Below are 15946 nucleotides of genomic sequence, written 5' to 3'. Positions count from 1 at the left end.
GCGGGGAGTGCCCGGGGAAGGCGGTGGGACACACATACACACACAAACACACACACACACACACACGCCATGGCCAGCGTGCAGCAGGGCGAGAAGCAGCTCTTCGAGAAGTTCTGGCGAGGGACCTTCAAAGCCGTGGCCACGCCGCGACCCGAGAGCATCATCGTGGCCAGCATCACGGCCCGCAAGCCGCTGCCCAGGGGGGGGGGGGGGGGGGGCTCAGGGACACCCCCTCATCTCGCCTCCGGCACCACCCCGAGCATCTTCCCCATCCCCAATTAGTAAAGCCCCCCACTCCCCATCAGGAGGAGCTGGAGTGTGGCCTCCCCCCACCTCTGGTTAGGGGCTGGAGGACCCTGGCACCCCCCCAGTGCCTGGGGCAGGGGATGTTGGCTGGCTGCACCCCCTCCCCGGGTGGGTGCTGTGCTCCAGAGGGGAGCAGGCTTGGGAAACTTAGGCTTGGTGGAGCTTGGAGCCCAGGAGCTGGCTGCATCCCGGGGAGGGGAGCAGGGTGGGGGCCTGGGAAGGTCTAGCTGAGGTATGGAGGTATGGGGGCAGTGGTAGGGGTCATCAGCCAGAAGGTGTGATTGTCTCCATCCCTGCCTTGCAGACCCCCGGGGTGCGTGTCCTGCTGGTTGTCTGGTCTCTGCACCCCTCCTTCACCAGGGACCCTTGGGAAGGTGATGCTCAGGGAGGGGAGAAGCCCCCCCTCTAGCCGGACCCTGCCTTGGTGCAGGAGGAGGCTGATGCACCCCAGAGACATGTAGCTGGGAGGCTACGGCTTTCCAGGGTGGCTGCACTCAATATTGTTTAAAAATACCCTCTTTGCACTGTTTTTGTAAGGAAAGGAGGCTTTTTTTTCTGGTTCTCCTCTCTCTCTGCTCTGCATTTCCAGTGCTGGTTGCTCCCCATCCACTGTGAGGACCAACCCAAAGTTTCATGAAGGCGATGGGTGGGTAGAGGAGAGGGTCTCGATCTGCAGTGGGTGGGTGTCAGGGGCTCAGCCTGTACTAAAGAGCAGAGGGCTCGCGGGGAGCGAGCCGTTTGGGATGCCTCCTGTGCTGGGGGAGGCTGTGAGCCACAGCAGTGAGTGGGATGGGGGTCCTGAGGGGGTCACTTCTGTCCCCGTGGCCCAGCTGCTTGAGCATGAATTTTTCCGTTCTCTCTGATTGCCGTTAACCAGGGTAGGAAATTGGGAAAGACTCAGCTTAGGCTTCTGAAAGAGAAGAGCGAATCTCATTTCCACGGGCAGTGTTTGCAGGACTTCAGCCTTTGCTGGGGAGAGGGACCACTGTGGCTTTCTCCTCCCCTGCATCGGGCTACAGCTGGCACCCAAAGGGGCCATCAGCAGGCTGGGTGCTGGCTCTCACACACACACACACTCTCTCCTGCCTGAATGTGCCGGAGCGAGCCCTGCTGCTTAAACATCTCCCAGTCAGAGATGTAATAGTGCAACAAACTAGGGCATTGGAGAAATACAGCAAGCCTGAGTACTGGGGACGATGCACAGCTCTACATGGCAATTGGGATTGCCACAGACATCCCAGTCGGGCTGAGGACCGCAGCTGGGAGGGTTTGCAGCACTGTTAAAAAGTTAATCAAGGCACATGCCTTTCTGTTTGGCTGGCAACGCCAGCTCCAGTGGCAGGGGAGCCGTCTGTGCAGGGGTCAGGAGCTCTCAGTACCCGGCAAAACGGACCCGCCAGCTCAGATTTTGCACCTCACCACCGGCAAATCCTGTGCGATGGGGTCCCCGAAATGTGGTGTGCTCTGCACATCCAGCCACGACGCTGCCGGGTCCTGTGTTGGTGCAGCCCAGCTCCTTTTGTCTCCTCGCAGCGTGTGCCGCCAGCCGGGGCCCCGGGATATTCCCCGCCGTGCAGCCATCTGCGCTGCCGCCCTCGCTACAGGTGTCGAGCGGGGTCAGCCCAAGTGGGGGGACTCTCCCTGGGGGCTGGGGGGGTGTTTGTGCTCACCCCTGCCCCCCTGCCATGGAGGGTCTTTGCTGCCCGGGGGGGGCTGTAGCCAAAGACTGAGGGAGCAGGAGGACCGCAGTCCCCGGCTCCTCTCCTAAGAGCTGCCAGCTTGGCTTGCACTGCACAGGGCTCTGCCGGGAGCCCAACACTGCTGCTTTGGCAGGGTCACACCTCTGAGATGCCACATCCCTCTGGGGTACACAGTGATGTCCCCAGCACCCCAAAACAGCACCAGGTTTGTAGCCCAGCCACAGCCAGAGCTGGCTCCTGCTCCCCGTCGGCCGGGAGAACACCCCCAGGGCTGGCAGCGGCTCCTCTCGCAGCCGTCTCCGCGCCCGGCTCCACTCTGGGATTGCTTTTCCTGAAGGTTTTCGCTGCGTCGCTCGCTGCTCCGATCGGCCTCTCTTCCCTGACGATGCTCCCGGCTAATTTAAGAGCAAATGACTGCAGTGCCAGCGAGCTGAGCGCACCAGAGAGGAGATGGGGAGACCAGTTAGCCAAATGAAAAATTAAGATGACCATCTGGATTTCGGTTTTCTCCCACACTTGACAGCTGCTCCTCTGCAAACGCTGCAGATCCCTGCCCTGGATCCGGCCCCGTGCTTCCCGCAGCGGTGGAGGCGACAGTGGGGTTTCTAGGCCAGCGCTGCCCGTCTCCCCATTAATTTTGCTGGCTGGTCTTGCTTCCCTGACGATGCTCCCGGCTAATTTAAGAGCAAATGACTGCAGTGCCAGCGAGCTGAGCGCACCAGAGAGGAGATGGGGAGACCAGTTAGCCAAATGAAAAATTAAGATGACCATCTGGATTTTGGTTTTCTCCCACACTTGACAGCTGCTCCTCTGCAAACGCTGCAGATCCCTGCCCTGGATCCGGCCCCGTGCTTCCCGCAGCGGTGGAGGCGACAGTGGGGTTTCTAGGCCAGCGCTGCCCGTCTCCCCGTTAATTTTGCTGGCTGGTCCCATGCCCTCGTGGGGTGCCAAGGGGCTTGGTTGCAACGTGGGGGTCCTGCCAGGAGTCCCCACAGTGGCCATAGCCAAAATCCATCCCCGCAGGGTGCCTTGGGCACAGGTAATGGCTCAATCCTGCATCCTTGTGGGGCAGCCGTGGGGTTCCGGGGGTAGATATTTTCTCTCCTTCCAGCCAGCTCTTCCCTGTGCCCCATCCCTGGCCACCACCTTGCTGCTGGTCCCAGAGATAAAGCCTCTTCCATCTAAATTCCCTGGGAGGTTCAGAGGGTTAAAGCTCTGCTAAACCCATGGTTCATCCTGGAACAAAAGAATACATTAATCCCTTCCCTCTCGGTCCTGCCGTGGCTGGGGGGGACACTCACTCTGGCCCCCGATGCAGCTCCAGGCCCGGAGCAGGGCTCTGCTAAAGTAAATGGATTATTGACCAGTTTGCAGTGTGAAAGGAAAAACCGAGGCGATAGGGAAAGGAGCTTTTCCAATTAACCTTTGGGACCTGTCTGGGCTTCACCGTGCAGCCGGGGGCTGGGCTTTTGGGGCTGGGGGTGAGGGACCCGGTGGGTGGGTGGGGAGGCTGGGCAGCCCTGGGGCTGCTTGGTGCTTGCCTTTGTTGAGGGGGTTGCTCAAGTGTGTGCAAAATCCCAGGTTGGTTCGAGGTGTTTGTGTGCCCAGAGGGCTGGGGTGAGGGACAGGACCCCCCTGCCCTGCCCCAAACCCCTCACTGAGCTGGGGTGTTCCCGTTCCCTCTAGCTGCTCCATAAGGATGCTGCGATCCCACCGGGCAGCTGCAAGGGACTTCGGCTCTTGATAACTCTTTAAACCTCTAGTGATAAGGTGCCACCAGTCTCTGCCCAGCCTTTGCAGACGGGCATCGCTGGCCCTGTGACCGGGACCCCCTTTCCTCCCTCTTGGTGGGGCTTTTGGCCCCTTCACCATGACCCTGGCCACAGCGTGGATGTCAGGAGCCCCATCCATGCTCTGCAGCCTGATTGCCCCAGTGTTCTGCTTATTTCACAAGCACCCATCTGATGGGGAGCCCGTGGGGGCTGGGGGTAGCTGGGCTGGAAGATGCTCCAGGACCCCCCCGCCCGGGACCCAGAGCTGGTAGCAGCCTGGGGGCTCACAGGATGCTTTTGGGGGTGTTTGTGTTCCCTACTCCCACACCACCAGCCACGGCAGCATGGCACAGGTTACCCTGTCCCCAGCGCCCCCAAAACTCAGCCGAAATCCACTTCTACATGAAAAGCAAGAGCTCTGCTGAGGCTGGGGCTGCGGTGCCGGTGTCGGCTCCCGGGGCAGCCGGTGATGCCGGGTGAGCACGGGCAGCCCTGGGAGAAAGGAGGCTCCTGCATCCCTCCCTGCCAGATGGCCTAAGTGGGTCACATCAGGGCAGAGCAGGGGATTTGTGCTTTAACCCTTAATCCCCCGGGATGTGCTGTGCACGGAAAGGGGGGGTTGGGGGAGGGAGGGCTGTGTCGCTGGAGTGGGATTAAGTGCCATTTGGCCGCCTGGTTTGCCATGGCGGGTGATCTTGGTGATGGGTCTGGGCACTGCTTGCTGCTGGGACAAGGGTGGCAGCGTGTCACCTTTGGCTGTGCTGGGACTGTGCACGAGCAGTTGTGACACTGCAGTGCCGGGGGGTTCACAGTTTCCCCAGCGAGGGCAGAAGGTGGCTTCAATCCCCCTGTGACTCAGCGGAAGGTCCCCTCTCTCTTCCATCCCAACCTCTGTTTTCCTTGGCCACCTTTTTGATGGCCCCGAACCCCATCCGTCCCCAGCAGCCATCAGGGTGTTGTGGGTGGGGAGGAAGCCCCACCAATGGCCTCGTCGTGCCCGTGACCCCCCGCTCCTGTTAATCCTCCCCCTTGTTGGTCGGGCATCTGCTGTGCGGGAAGAGGCGGCGGCAGGGCCTGGCTGCCATCTGCTCCCTCCCGCTCCCAACGAGCCCCAGCGCTAATGAGCCCATGGCCCAGGCCCAAGCGGGGGGAGAGGGGCTTGAAAAGAAAAGCAGAGGGGGAGAAGAAAAGCCCCCTTCCTCGGAGGGGCTGTCAATAGGGAGGCTTTTGTCTGCCCCTGCCCTCCAGCTCCAGCTGGACTGCGAGAGCGGGGAGAGCTAATTAGGCAGGTTGAGAGCTGCTGGGGGGAGCCGAGAGAAGGGCAGAGCTGGAGATGTCTGTAAGACCCTCTCCCCGCTGCTCGCAGAGCCTTCCTCCTCCTCCTCCTCCCTGGCCCCCATCCATCTGCCTCGCTGCTGGACCGGTGCTGGGGACTGAGTCCCTGCTGGCCTCCATAGTGGGGTGGGGGACACCTCTGTCCCCAGAGAGGTGACCTTGCTGGCGTGTTGGCAGGATGGACCCACATCAGGTTGGTGGGACACAGTGAACTCATGGCTGGGCTCAGCACCCATGGGTGCCTTAGGCAGGTGACCTGTGCATCAGCATGGGATGGTGTACAAGCTCCTAAGGATTTAGGGGAAAGGGGCCTTTGGAAACCCCCCAGCTCATGGATGGGGACTTTGAGACTTTGGGTACCCCCAAAGTACTGCCTCTCCACTCTGTGCCCCTGCTCCAAGCGCATGGGGTTTTGTCATCTTCACCTAAAAGCTCCCAAAAGTGGATCTGAGGCTGAGGGTTGTCCCCAGGCCAGCGCCGCATTGACTGGAAACCAGAAGGTCAGTGGGAAACACCATGGTCTGGAGGATGGGCAATTTCTGACCTGTAAAACTTTATTTGAACGCTCTGCTTGGGGCCCAAATCTGGCCCCGTGGCTCCAATTCCCTCTCCCACCAGCAAAGAACATGGGCACAAGCTGGGCCCTCGTTCAGGATGAAGGTCCACAGCATCTAGTGGGGAAACACGAGGCGCAGCGAGCTCTGAATCTGGAGATGCTGCTGCCCCCAGCTCTAGGGAGGAGGGAGCCCGTGGTGCCCACGCCGCATCGAGGCAAGCACCGAATCTGATCTCCTCTCCTCATCCTCCTCGTCAGATGAGGGATGAAATCAGGTGGAAAGAAGGGAAAAGCACAGGAGGGAGGGAGAGAGGGGGAAGTCTGCTGGCTGGCCGGAGGATCGTTTTGTAGAAATATTTAATTTCACCCTTGAACAAAGCTGCCTGCAGATGCTCCCCTGGCTGCTGGGGAGCCCCCGCGTCTGCGGATGCCACAGGGGCTCAGCCACAGATGCCCTGGTGGGGTCTGTCACCTCGGGGGGCTGCACTGGCTGTAGGGTCCCCTCCCTGCCGGGCTCAGCAGCATCCCCACACTTGGGTGAGGTTGTTTCATTGAGGTACCTGAGTGTGGAGCAACAGACCAGGGCAAAATGTGGCAGTTTAGGATCTTGCAGGGCAGGGACCACCCCTGCTTGGCCCCATAGCAGCACCGGCTCCGGCCAGACCCTGCCCCTGCTCACATCCCATCCCCGGAGAGGCAGGAGAACAGGGGGCTTAAACCCTGCGCATGCATTCACATCTCTCCCTCGAGGTCTAAATAATAAATATTTAGGGCTGCAAGGCCCTAAATAATAAATAGCAGCAATGACCCTGATGCCAGGGAATGCTAAGGAGTTTCTCTGCCCACCAGCAGGTCCTGTGGCCACTCCTGTCACCATCCTGCCTCCACCATCTGGGGCAGCCTGTCCTGCTGTGGCTTCTCCCCAGAAAGGGGTCCCTGCTCTTCCCTGGGGTCCCCAGCCACAGGGAATTTGTCCTTCCAGAGGTCCATGGCTGGAGTCTGCTCAGCCCCATCCCCGTCCCTTCCCACATCTCCGTGTCTGGCAGCTGGACCTTTCTACACGTACATTTTTCTATAAGATGAACTTATCAAGCGCAAGCCCCGCGCCACTGAAATGAAATCATTTCATGCATGACCACCCTTTCCTTTTCTCCTCTTTTCTCCGTTTCTCCCTGAGGCCACTGAAACCTCCTCATTATTGCAAAGCCCAACCCAGGCTGGCAAAGCTCACCTGCGTTTCGGCTGCGGGTGGTGCTGGGGCTCTGCCACAGCCCCTGGTACAGCTGATTTTATGGGTGTGTGCAAACATACAGAGGTCGTGAGTGCCTGAAATCCAGCAGGAGCAGTGGATCTCGATGGCACAGCATCCACAACAGGGCTTTGGTGTGGTGAGGATTTGTCCCAAGCCCAGGTGATGTGCAGGCTGGACCACCACCAGCATGGCCAGGCACAGTGTTCACATCCTGGTGCCACCGTTGCCCAGCAAAGTCCACGCAACCCTCCGTGGGACGCCGGGTGCTGCAAAACTGGCTTCTCCGTCAGCCACTCGAGCAGAAAGCGCTGACAAACACTGGGAGTTTAAAAATAGCAGGTTTTTTCGCACGCGGCGGGAGCACTTTCCCTGCCAGTGCAGCAGGGACTGCAGGAAGGGCTTAAAAAAAAAATTAAAAAATAAAGTGGGGAAAAAAACTCGATGAAAAACTCTATTGGTGTTTCAGGCTGGCTGAGCTGGGTCTCCCAGCCCGTGGCCAAGGCAGGAGGCAGCGAGGTTGGGGCTAACTGCTTCGCTGATGACCCGTTTAACACTTCATGTTTAATTTATGTCTCATCATTAATGAAAGGAGAAGCAGCTGCTGCTGCCCAGCCCTGGCTGGAGGCTTTGCAGAGGACAGAGGTGGGAGCAGGGGCACTGGGGAGGACATCTGAGGGGTGGCTGGGTGGGCAGGGGGGTCTGAGCAGCATGGGCAGGGTCCTGCTGCCTGGGGGGTTGCTCTGCTCTCCCCTCCCAGCTCCTGCTTTCTCCCCATGGGCAGGGGATGCTGTGATGTGCTGGTACAGGCTGCAAAGACCTTCATGCTGTTGGGTCCTAGGGCTGGGGTCAGATGCCCATCTCACATGCAGGTGGCTGAAAATGCTCCGAGACCCCCAGGCTGTGGTGAGAAAATGTGTTTACTCTGCTGCAAACACCAAATTCCAGCAACTCATCATCCCAGGACAGCACTTTGGCGATGGGCTGGTTGTATTGAATTTATCTCTGTGCCCGCACGTGTTTGGGAGCGGGTGTGTTGGGGTGTGACGGGAGGAGAGCGGGGTAGGAGGCTGTGATTTCAGCTACATTACTGTCGGGATGAATAATTAGCTACTGCCCAGCAAGAGAAATATTTTTGCATTAAGAGAGATCTCCCAGTGAAAGACCACCTGCTGGATTAATCTGTGGGTCAGCTGGAGCTGCCGAATAACAGAGCAGTGCATATATAACACCAATGTATAATAGCATGTAAATATATCATAACTTACTCTCTGCTGCTCCATCATCTGCAGCTGGTGGAGCAGCCCCTCCTCAGTGGGGTGGCCACAGACATGGCATACGGGGCACCGGGAGGGCAGTTGGGGCTTTGGCCGTCAGGGGTGGGTATTTCCCCCTGAGGCTGGTGGTTTCAGCTCTGGGAATCTATTGCCTATAAAGCATTTGCCCTTTTCAAATCCCCCTGCTTTGATCAGAGCACGGCCAGACTCATTATGATGGCGAGAAGTAAGACAAGTGGGTTCAGCACCGCGTCTTTTATTTGCTAAAAAACTCCCAGATTGGGAACGTAAAGGGGGAAAAAGCCCTCGAAGCAGCAGAGAGCCCATGTTTGTCCTGCCCTTCCCTGCTGTGTTGGATGGCCTTGGTGGTTATCTGCCTGCTGCAGCCGCCTGCCCCAGCCCTGCCTTTGTCTGCCCGTCAGCCACGTGTTGGCTGAGTTAATGAAGAGCGATGGTGCAGGGCCACCCGAGCAGAAAAGAGGGTGGATAACGCGTGCCGGGGAGAGGGAGGTGGAGTGGGGTCTGGGTGGAGGAGGAACAAAGGGAGCTGCTGGTTCATCACAGAGATGATGAACACAGAAACGCCCATCACAGGGGTGGTTTGCAGCCCAGCACCCCCTGGGTGTGCCCCGTGCCTCCTAATCAAGGATGGATGTGATCTCCTGGTGACCTCCTCTGGCCCTGTGTCCCCAGTGTCTGGCTGTCCTAGAGGGCCCCTCTGTGGGACTGAGTTCTGCAGGACACAGAAGTTGTTGGGTGCATCTCCCCCAGGATCTCGGGGTGTCCCTGGATGAAGGACTCTGTTGCCTGTTCAGTCCGATGGCTGGAGAAGTCATTGGCACAGTTTTGGACCAGTCCTTGTGCTCTCCCAAACATTTCTCACATGTGGTTCAGAAGCCAGCAGAGGTGAAGAATGTCCTTTGGATGTTTTGGAAGGTTTTTTGGGTGTTTCAAAGAGTCCAGGCTGGGAGATGCAGCCGTTTCATGCTCTGGGCACATCCCTGCCCTTGCCGAGAGCGTTGAGCACCTCAGCACCCGCAGGGACGGAGCTAAAGGCACAACACCAGACCATGTGCCAGTGGCAGGTTTGGCTCCCACTATTTGCTGCCTCGTGGCATAGTGACTACCCCATTGCCCTCAGTGGCTCCCCAGAAGTGTTTTTTCCACCCACAACCCGAATTTCTCCATCCTTATCCCTCTGACCGGGCTCAGATGCTCAAGGGCAGGCGCTCAGCATGGGAGATGCCACCGTGGGGATGGGTGGGTTAATTTTGCGGTGGCGGCTCGTGGGCCAAAGAGCTGGCTGCCGGCTCTGCTGGGCTGCGAATGCCACCCAGGGCACATTCATCCCTGATTAATGGAAACTGAAAAGCAGGATCCCGAGGAGCGGCAGCTCCCCTACCCCCTCCCTGCCGCAGGCTGAGGCTGCCAACCCTCGCCCTGCGCTGCCGCCGGGTTTGTCCTGCACGGAGCAGAGGACGGCGGGTCTCACCTTGCCTTTCCGTGGTGGAAAAGCAGGCAACGAAGCCCATGGCCACAGCTTGTGCCCTGCCTGCAGAGCCAGCCCTGGGACACGGCCACTGCCCCGCTCCCCCCAGCTCGCCCTCCCCACCGCGTCGGTATTGATTTGACCTGAACTCCCTTTAACGTGCTGTGATTTCTTTCAATTAGGCTTTGAGCGAGGCCTCTGCGTGGCGTTCGATAAAGTCAGCCCCAGTGTGATGCCTGGACCACGACGGTCCAGAGGAAGATGCTTGGGGATGTTCCTGCATCCCTGACAAGAGCATCCCTCCATGTCTTCTTTCCCCCATGTTCCATGAGGATGATCCTGCTGCTTCAAGCTTGCTCCCTGTCCCCCCTGCATCTCCTAGCGCTTTCCATCCCTTGGATGGGTGGCTTTGCTACCCCAGCCCACAGGACAGATTTGCCACATCGTTAGTTGGTTCACCTTCCTAATTCAGATGAGTGCCAGACCTTCACGGTGCCCCCCGCTCGGTGCAGGAGCCGCCCCACCACCAACAGGAGCTGAACCAAACCTGAGCAACTCTCATCTCCCCATCCCCAGCAAAGCTGCCTTGCTTTCCCCTTTCTCCTTGGTGGCTGTCACCTCCTCGGGGACGTACTTAGCCAAGTCGGGGCTTGGTGTCACGTTGTTTCCGGCAAACTAATGGGCAGAGTGCTTGTTTTCAGAGATTGTATAGAGCAGAAATCCCTGCACTTCATCTCCAGCTGCAATTACCGAAGCCAAGTCGATGCGGTTGATGGTAATAGGATGGTAACACTGTCTGAATTTGTATTTAATGCTGATTCCAAGGGTCTATAATTTTCATCAGCAACACATGACTTTTTATAGAACAGAAAAATGTGAGAGCAGTTAATGAGCTGTAATTCTGGAGAGCTTCTGCCTTGATTGGGACTAATTATTTTCTTTATAAAAATAATTAACAATCCACACAACCTATAGAGTGAAAGGCATGTGGCATTAATTAAACCATGCGGTATTTTCAACGCACCTTTATCTCCCCTTTCCCAGCACACCCCGAATAGAGGGTGGCGTTGCACTGCGGAAAGCCAAGCTGGGTGCCAGCTGGCATCGGGGCGAGGGCTCGTGCAGGGCTTTTTGCAGGTCCTGAGCGAGGGGGCTGCATCCAAATCCCACCCCCGCAGCCTCCCAGCCCTGCCGTGTACTGTAAAAATCCTAATTTGGGTAGGAAAGGCTGTTTTGGCTGGAATTAGGTGATGGTTTTCATGTGTGGGCTGTCCGTGCTGGGTGTGGAGGGGATGCTGGGGGTGTCTCTGTGTTTTGGCTGAAGAGCAGCCGGTGGGACCCCAGGGGGGACACCAGGTGCTGTCACTTGCCGTGGGACATTGGGATATCCCTAAATTGAGATGGTTGCTTTGGAAAGGCTGAGCCCTTGTTTTCCAACGCTCTGAGATCCTGGGATGAGTCCCATGTGAACGTGCCCCAGCACTGATAGTGTGTGGGTCTGTGTGTGCTTAGACACACACTTACATAATATATAATTGTTAACAAGACTAATTCCTCTATTTTCCTGGAGGTATTCTGAAAACTAATGAATATATTTGCATAATCTTGATTTTGTTTATGAATAATTCTGGATTATCCAAATGTGAATAACACCGGGGCTTTGCCGTTCTCGATTGCCTTTCGGCTGAGGACAGCAAAGCATTTTACAAATATTAGTTCAGCCTCACAAATCTCAGCAAGCAATAAAATTATTATCACACCCAATTAAAGATGGATGTGCTGAGAAGTGGTTTGCCAAGGGGGCCCAGGAGCCCGGAGACCTGCCTGCCTCCTCCAAACCTTCCACCTAAGGAGCAGCAAGCCAAGAAATATTCTCCCCTTTCTTTTTTGGGATGATTTAAAACAATGTTCAGGGTTGCAGAGTGACGTGGAGGGTTGGGGACAAGACTTGGGAGTGGAGAGGGAGGTTTCTTTCTGGCTGTGACCCCCAAATAGCCCTGGGTGCTGCAGCACTGAGCACCCCGGTGCCCACCAGGGTGGCATGGTCACACCTCCTCCCTCCTTGGAGTGCAGTGGGAGGAGGAAAGGACCTGCTTTCCCTCCCAGACACTCTCCTTAACTTAAAACCCCCTCACCTGGGCAGCTGGCAAGACCACCGAGGTGTTTCCCATGGGACCAGGGGGTGTTACAGGGAAGGAGGATTGGAGTAAAACCAAACCCTCCCACCCATGAAGCTGCAATTCAGGAATTTCCCATCTCAGCTGACATAGGAGATGTGATGCAGGGAGGCAAAGGGCCCTTCTGGCAATAAAAAAAACCCCGGTAGCATGTAGCAGGGGGGTTAAACCCCACTTGCCACCTCCCTTCCTGGGGTGGGATTGTTGTAGGCTCATCTCTCCAGCAGGAGAAATCTGTTGCTTAATTTCTTTCTGCGGGAGCTAATTGCTGCCCACGCATCCCCGCACGGGGACATCTGCTCCTCGCGGTGTCACTGAGCCCTCCTGGTCCCAGGTGGCCCTGGGCATCATGGCGGGATGGATGTTTGGGAGAGAAGTCCCAAATGAGGGGATATTTGAGGACTGCAGTCTTGCCAGCCCCCGCCAAGTGCAGCAGACAGGTTTTTGTTGGCTGCTCCCTGGGGTTCCCCCCGGCCGGCTGCCATTCATAGGCAGAAAATGTTATCTTCTGCCCCAAATTAAGAGGGCAGCAATGACACTGCCCTGCTCGGGTGATGTCCCTGGACACTCGCCTTGGGGACACCAATTCAGATGCACCCACAGGTCTGTCCTGATGGGGTTTTGAGCATTTTTTAATGTCAGAGCAAATTCAAGCTGAGCCCTTGGGATTACTGTTCATTAGCCGCAGGCACGTGTCCATGCCTGTATCCCGGCACAAGGGGTGGTTTATTTATGGGGTGGGGTGACCTGAGTGCCCCTGTCCCCAGCCTGGGTGGATGGGGCAGCCGTCTTCTCCATGCTTTTCCCATCAACCAGAGTCTTTCCCAGGCCAGTTCCGCAAGCAGGAGGCAGCTGTGTGAACAGGTTGAGTTTTTTGGAATAAGATCCGAGTGTTGGGACACCCAGTGTGTTTTCCCCTCTCCTAGAAGCAAGTCAAAAAAAAGCAAATGAAAGGAGAGGATGAAAAAGCTTTGTGCGAGAGGTAAAGGGAGCATTGCTGCTCCAAGAGGATCTTCTCCAGCCGGCTTCTCCTTGCTGCCTCCAACATGTCTTATTACTAATTCATTTTTAAACTGATCTCTCAGCACTCCCAGGAGCTCCTGGTAACTGTGTGCTTACAATCCCCTATTTGATTAAAATTTAATGAGCTATGTTATTGGCAAATACACTATTTCACTGCTGCTCGCCATGCCAAACGGCGTGGGTTTTTGGACAAAGGAGGGAATCGGTGCATTGCAGAGAGCACCCGTAATGGCCAAGTACCATGGATGCGGTATCCTATGGCCCAGTCCTGCCATGGCTTGGCAGCACATGGGGTGGATTCCTCATTAACGAGCCAGCCCAGGCTCACTGGGAGAATACTGCTCTCCCTGCTTGATCCCGGGGTGCTGTGGTGGCACAGGGGATGCTCCTGGGTGGGGAGGTTGGCACTGTGCAGCTCATTGGGCATGAAGGTACTCTCCAGCCTGACCACGCTGCAGATCGTGGCAAAGCACTTCTGGTCTGGGCCATCCTTCAGTTTGTTTTTTAGCTAAAACCCTTCTAAAAGGTTGAGCATCGTCTCCCAGTGCTCCTTGGCTTCCAGCTCCCAGTGTTGTGGTGGGAAGTGCCTGAGCACCGCCACTGGTGGTCCTGCCCTTTGCCTGGCTTGGGTTTGCACTTGTGGACAAGTGATTATTGAGAAATTTGAGCTCAGATCCAGGCTTTTCCTAATTGCAAGCTCTACGAGGGCTGCTGAGGGCTGCCCCCCCATGCCTGGCCATCAGCTCTGCCCCCTTCACCGGGGAGCTCTGGGCTGCCTGGGGGTTGATGATGGGATGGGTTGATGGGATGGGGTCTGGGAGTGCAGTTTGTGGCCAGCTGGGAGGATACTGGCCGTGGGGCTATAGGTTTAGTGTAAACTCTTGGCCCCAGTCCCTCCTTAGACCAGTCCCTGCCACACCAGGGTCACTCAGGGGCCTAAAGCCCCCCAAAACATGGGCCAGGGGTGGGCAGGATTGCTGTGCCACGGTGTAGCTCAGGGTAACATCCCTGCCACACCAGGGTCACTCAGGGGCCTGAAGCCCCCCAAAACATGGGCCAGGGGTGTGCAGGATTGCTGTGCCATGGTGTAGCTCAGTACTTTCAGCTCTGTTTGCAGGCACCAGGGAGAAGCCAAGGCTCCTCCTTTGCTATTCCCTGATTGAGGAGAAAACTGGCTCCTTTACAAGCGTGGGAACCTGCAGGGTATTTGTCTAAGGAGGAGGATTTGAGGATAGGAAAGGCACAGGATTGTCCCCCTGAGAGCAAGCCTGCCCTGGCAGCGTGCAGGTGCTGACGGGCACGAAGCACCGCAGGGACCTCAGAGCCGGCAGCGTGGGAGGCACAAGATGCTGTAGAAACCGCTCGAGACGGGGCAGCAGTCCAGGTTTCCTTTAGAAACAATACGAGCACATGCCATATTCCTCGGGTTTATCTCTGCTGTCGCTGGCAGGCGGTCGGTGGAGCCATCCCAGATTGCTGGCAGCCAGGGAAGGTCACGCCGAGCCCTGCAAGGTGGCCGGGTGCTCGGTCGGGAAGAGGGATAGGAAGTGTCCCCAGGAAGAAGGAGACCCAGCCATGGGGAGCAGGGAGAGGTCATGCTCACCCTGGTGCCTGACCCTGCCTAAGATGGTCCACGGGAGCATCGCTGTCCCCCGTGGAGTTTTATGCTCTGCCAGATCCGTCCATCCCATGCTGAGCAGTGGGAGCCACCGCCAGCTGGTGCCCGGGACGGAGCCCTCCCCGTGGGCTTCGACCGCACCGCATCCCCCCGAGCATCTGGCACTGACCCCCACGCCACTCCCGGAGCCTCCTCCAGCAGGGAAGCTCCTCTGTTCTGCTTCAACCATGCATAGCAAATCAAGTGCTGGAAAATAAAGAGCCAAGCTGCTTTTTTGGCCCGGGGATGCGATCAGAGTGGTCGTTAAACGTTTCTGGAGTCCAAGAGGCAAAAGGAGCGGCTGCCGCATTCAGGCTTGCAGCAGGACACAGGGTTCCCGGGAGCAGGAGGGGGAGGCGAGTCACGGCTGGCAAAAATTGAATGAAAAATGTATATTACAGAATTGTGTTTCTCTTCTGTGTTTAAACTGCCTCAAGAAAGCCACGCGCTTTTCTGCAGCTGGTGCCTCTGCTGATGCACGGAAAAAATAGCAGGGAGAAGATTAAAATTGAACTGGCTTGGAGTCTGTGTAATCAGGGAAAATATCTCGGTGATTTGCTATTATAATTTTCAATAACAAACTGCAGGGCTCCTGCCGCACTAATAATAACAGCTTGAATGAGGTGGGGAAAGAACCTGCCGTGGGGTGTTTGTGTGTGTGTTTGTGGGAAGCACTCACAATTTTCCCCATCTCCTAATTTTGAAGAGGTATTTTTAGTGCATATTTCAAAGAGCTTTACGTAAACACATCTGCTGGAGTTTTTGCTTGGCAGTGTCTTTACAACCTTCTTTTCTGCCCCCTCCCTCCCCCAAGACACAGGAACAGTTCGACCATCTCTTTTTCAATCGGATGAGCAAAGCTACAGAGCAGGAGAGAAAATAAAAGTGTCGTTTTGCCAGTGCCAAAAGGCTTCTCAGCCCAAAGTTGTGGATTTTAGAAGCATGAGCAGCTCAGCCCATCCTTGCCAGGGCCAAGACCCCAGGGTAGAGGTGCATTGGAGGCGGCTGTGGTAGAGAGATGAGGGGATGAGACACACAGGGGGACCCCAACCTGTCATCTGTGCGCTCCTGCACTGCCAATACCTCCAGATGAGGAAAGAAGAGGAAAAATGAGACATTTAATCAAATGTCCATGCACTTAATGCATGTTACTCGGGAGAAAGAGTGAGAGTATCCCTGGTGTGAGTGGCTGCAGGCACAGGAGTTTCTCCTGCTTCCCCTTGGGACACTGTGCCTGCCACGGGCACCTGTGTCCTTTCACGGGCTGATGTTCCCCGTCCCCAGGTGAGGCATCCATCATGGGTTTAATACCATTGAAACATTCAGAACTAATAGGCTCATCAGAGATGCTTTAACCTTTTTCGATTTTGGGGCTCCAGTTGGCTGGAGCCGCTCCTCCCTTTTC

General features: G+C 56.7%; 1 protein-coding gene across 1 annotated transcript in view; it reads left to right on the top strand.

Moving 5' to 3' along the window:
- The first annotated feature begins 21 nt into the window (after nucleotides 1–21).
- The window catches only part of SRRM4 (serine/arginine repetitive matrix 4), a 58891-nt gene continuing 42966 nt past the window's right edge, over nucleotides 22–15946 (top strand). Inside the window, exon 1 of the mRNA XM_014964478.1 lies at nucleotides 22–200. Within this exon, the coding sequence (XP_014819964.1) occupies nucleotides 70–200 (131 nt within the window). The 5' untranslated portion in view covers nucleotides 22–69. The remainder of the gene's footprint in view (nucleotides 201–15946) is intronic.

This window comes from Calidris pugnax, unplaced genomic scaffold (assembly GCF_001431845.1).
Source record: "Calidris pugnax isolate Ruff unplaced genomic scaffold, ASM143184v1 scaffold32, whole genome shotgun sequence".
Taxonomy (NCBI): domain Eukaryota; kingdom Metazoa; phylum Chordata; class Aves; order Charadriiformes; family Scolopacidae; genus Calidris; species Calidris pugnax.
The sequence above is the reverse complement of the archived record's forward strand: the minus strand, read 5'-3'. Positions and strand labels throughout refer to the sequence as shown.